The sequence below is a fragment of the Penaeus monodon genome, chromosome 30, assembly GCF_015228065.2.
Source record: "Penaeus monodon isolate SGIC_2016 chromosome 30, NSTDA_Pmon_1, whole genome shotgun sequence".
In the NCBI taxonomy this organism is placed as follows: domain Eukaryota; kingdom Metazoa; phylum Arthropoda; class Malacostraca; order Decapoda; family Penaeidae; genus Penaeus; species Penaeus monodon.
In genome coordinates, this window is record NC_051415.1 from 22,362,756 (window position 1) to 22,363,255 (window position 500).

At 33.4% G+C, this 500-nt stretch overlaps 1 protein-coding gene across 1 annotated transcript in view; it reads left to right on the forward strand.

The window, feature by feature from the left end:
- The window catches only part of LOC119592635 (hyaluronan mediated motility receptor-like), a 12,637-nt gene that overhangs the window by 6,401 nt on the left and 5,736 nt on the right, over positions 1–500 (forward strand). Inside the window, 1 exon segment of the mRNA XM_037941532.1 lies at positions 157–324. Coding sequence (XP_037797460.1) covers positions 157–324 — 168 coding nt within the window.

Consider the following 500-nt stretch of genomic DNA (forward strand, 5'->3'; position numbering starts at 1 on the left):
ATTAGGTTTGTTAGCTTGGAAAAATGACTCCTTGGCGATTCACCACTAAGGCCATCAGTGTAAGAAAAAGAGTCATTGTGGACAGTGCAGATATTTATACATTTCCTGAGGTTAGTATGTCAATCCTGTAATATATTATATGTATTTCCTTTTTAGGTTACAGAATATGAAAACACCATTTCTTCCTTGCAAGAAGAAATTAGTGAAAGAAAGAGCAAGATTTCCTGCCTTGAAACTACTGTCTCTGACCTAAGTATGATGACAAAGGAGAAGGAATTCATGGAATCTATGTTAGAAGAGGAACTTAATCAAAGAGCACAAGAGGTAAGACAGTAACTAATGTTTAACTCTTCTTGCTTTTCTGAACAAAAGATAGAAAAAAAACTCCTAACTATTTAAAAATGTAATTCTATCCCACTTTCCCTTTGTTTTTACACTAATCAGTTCACACTTGTTTTTATGTCTGCTAGTGATTTGTGTATGTTTGTTTGTATGAGCAA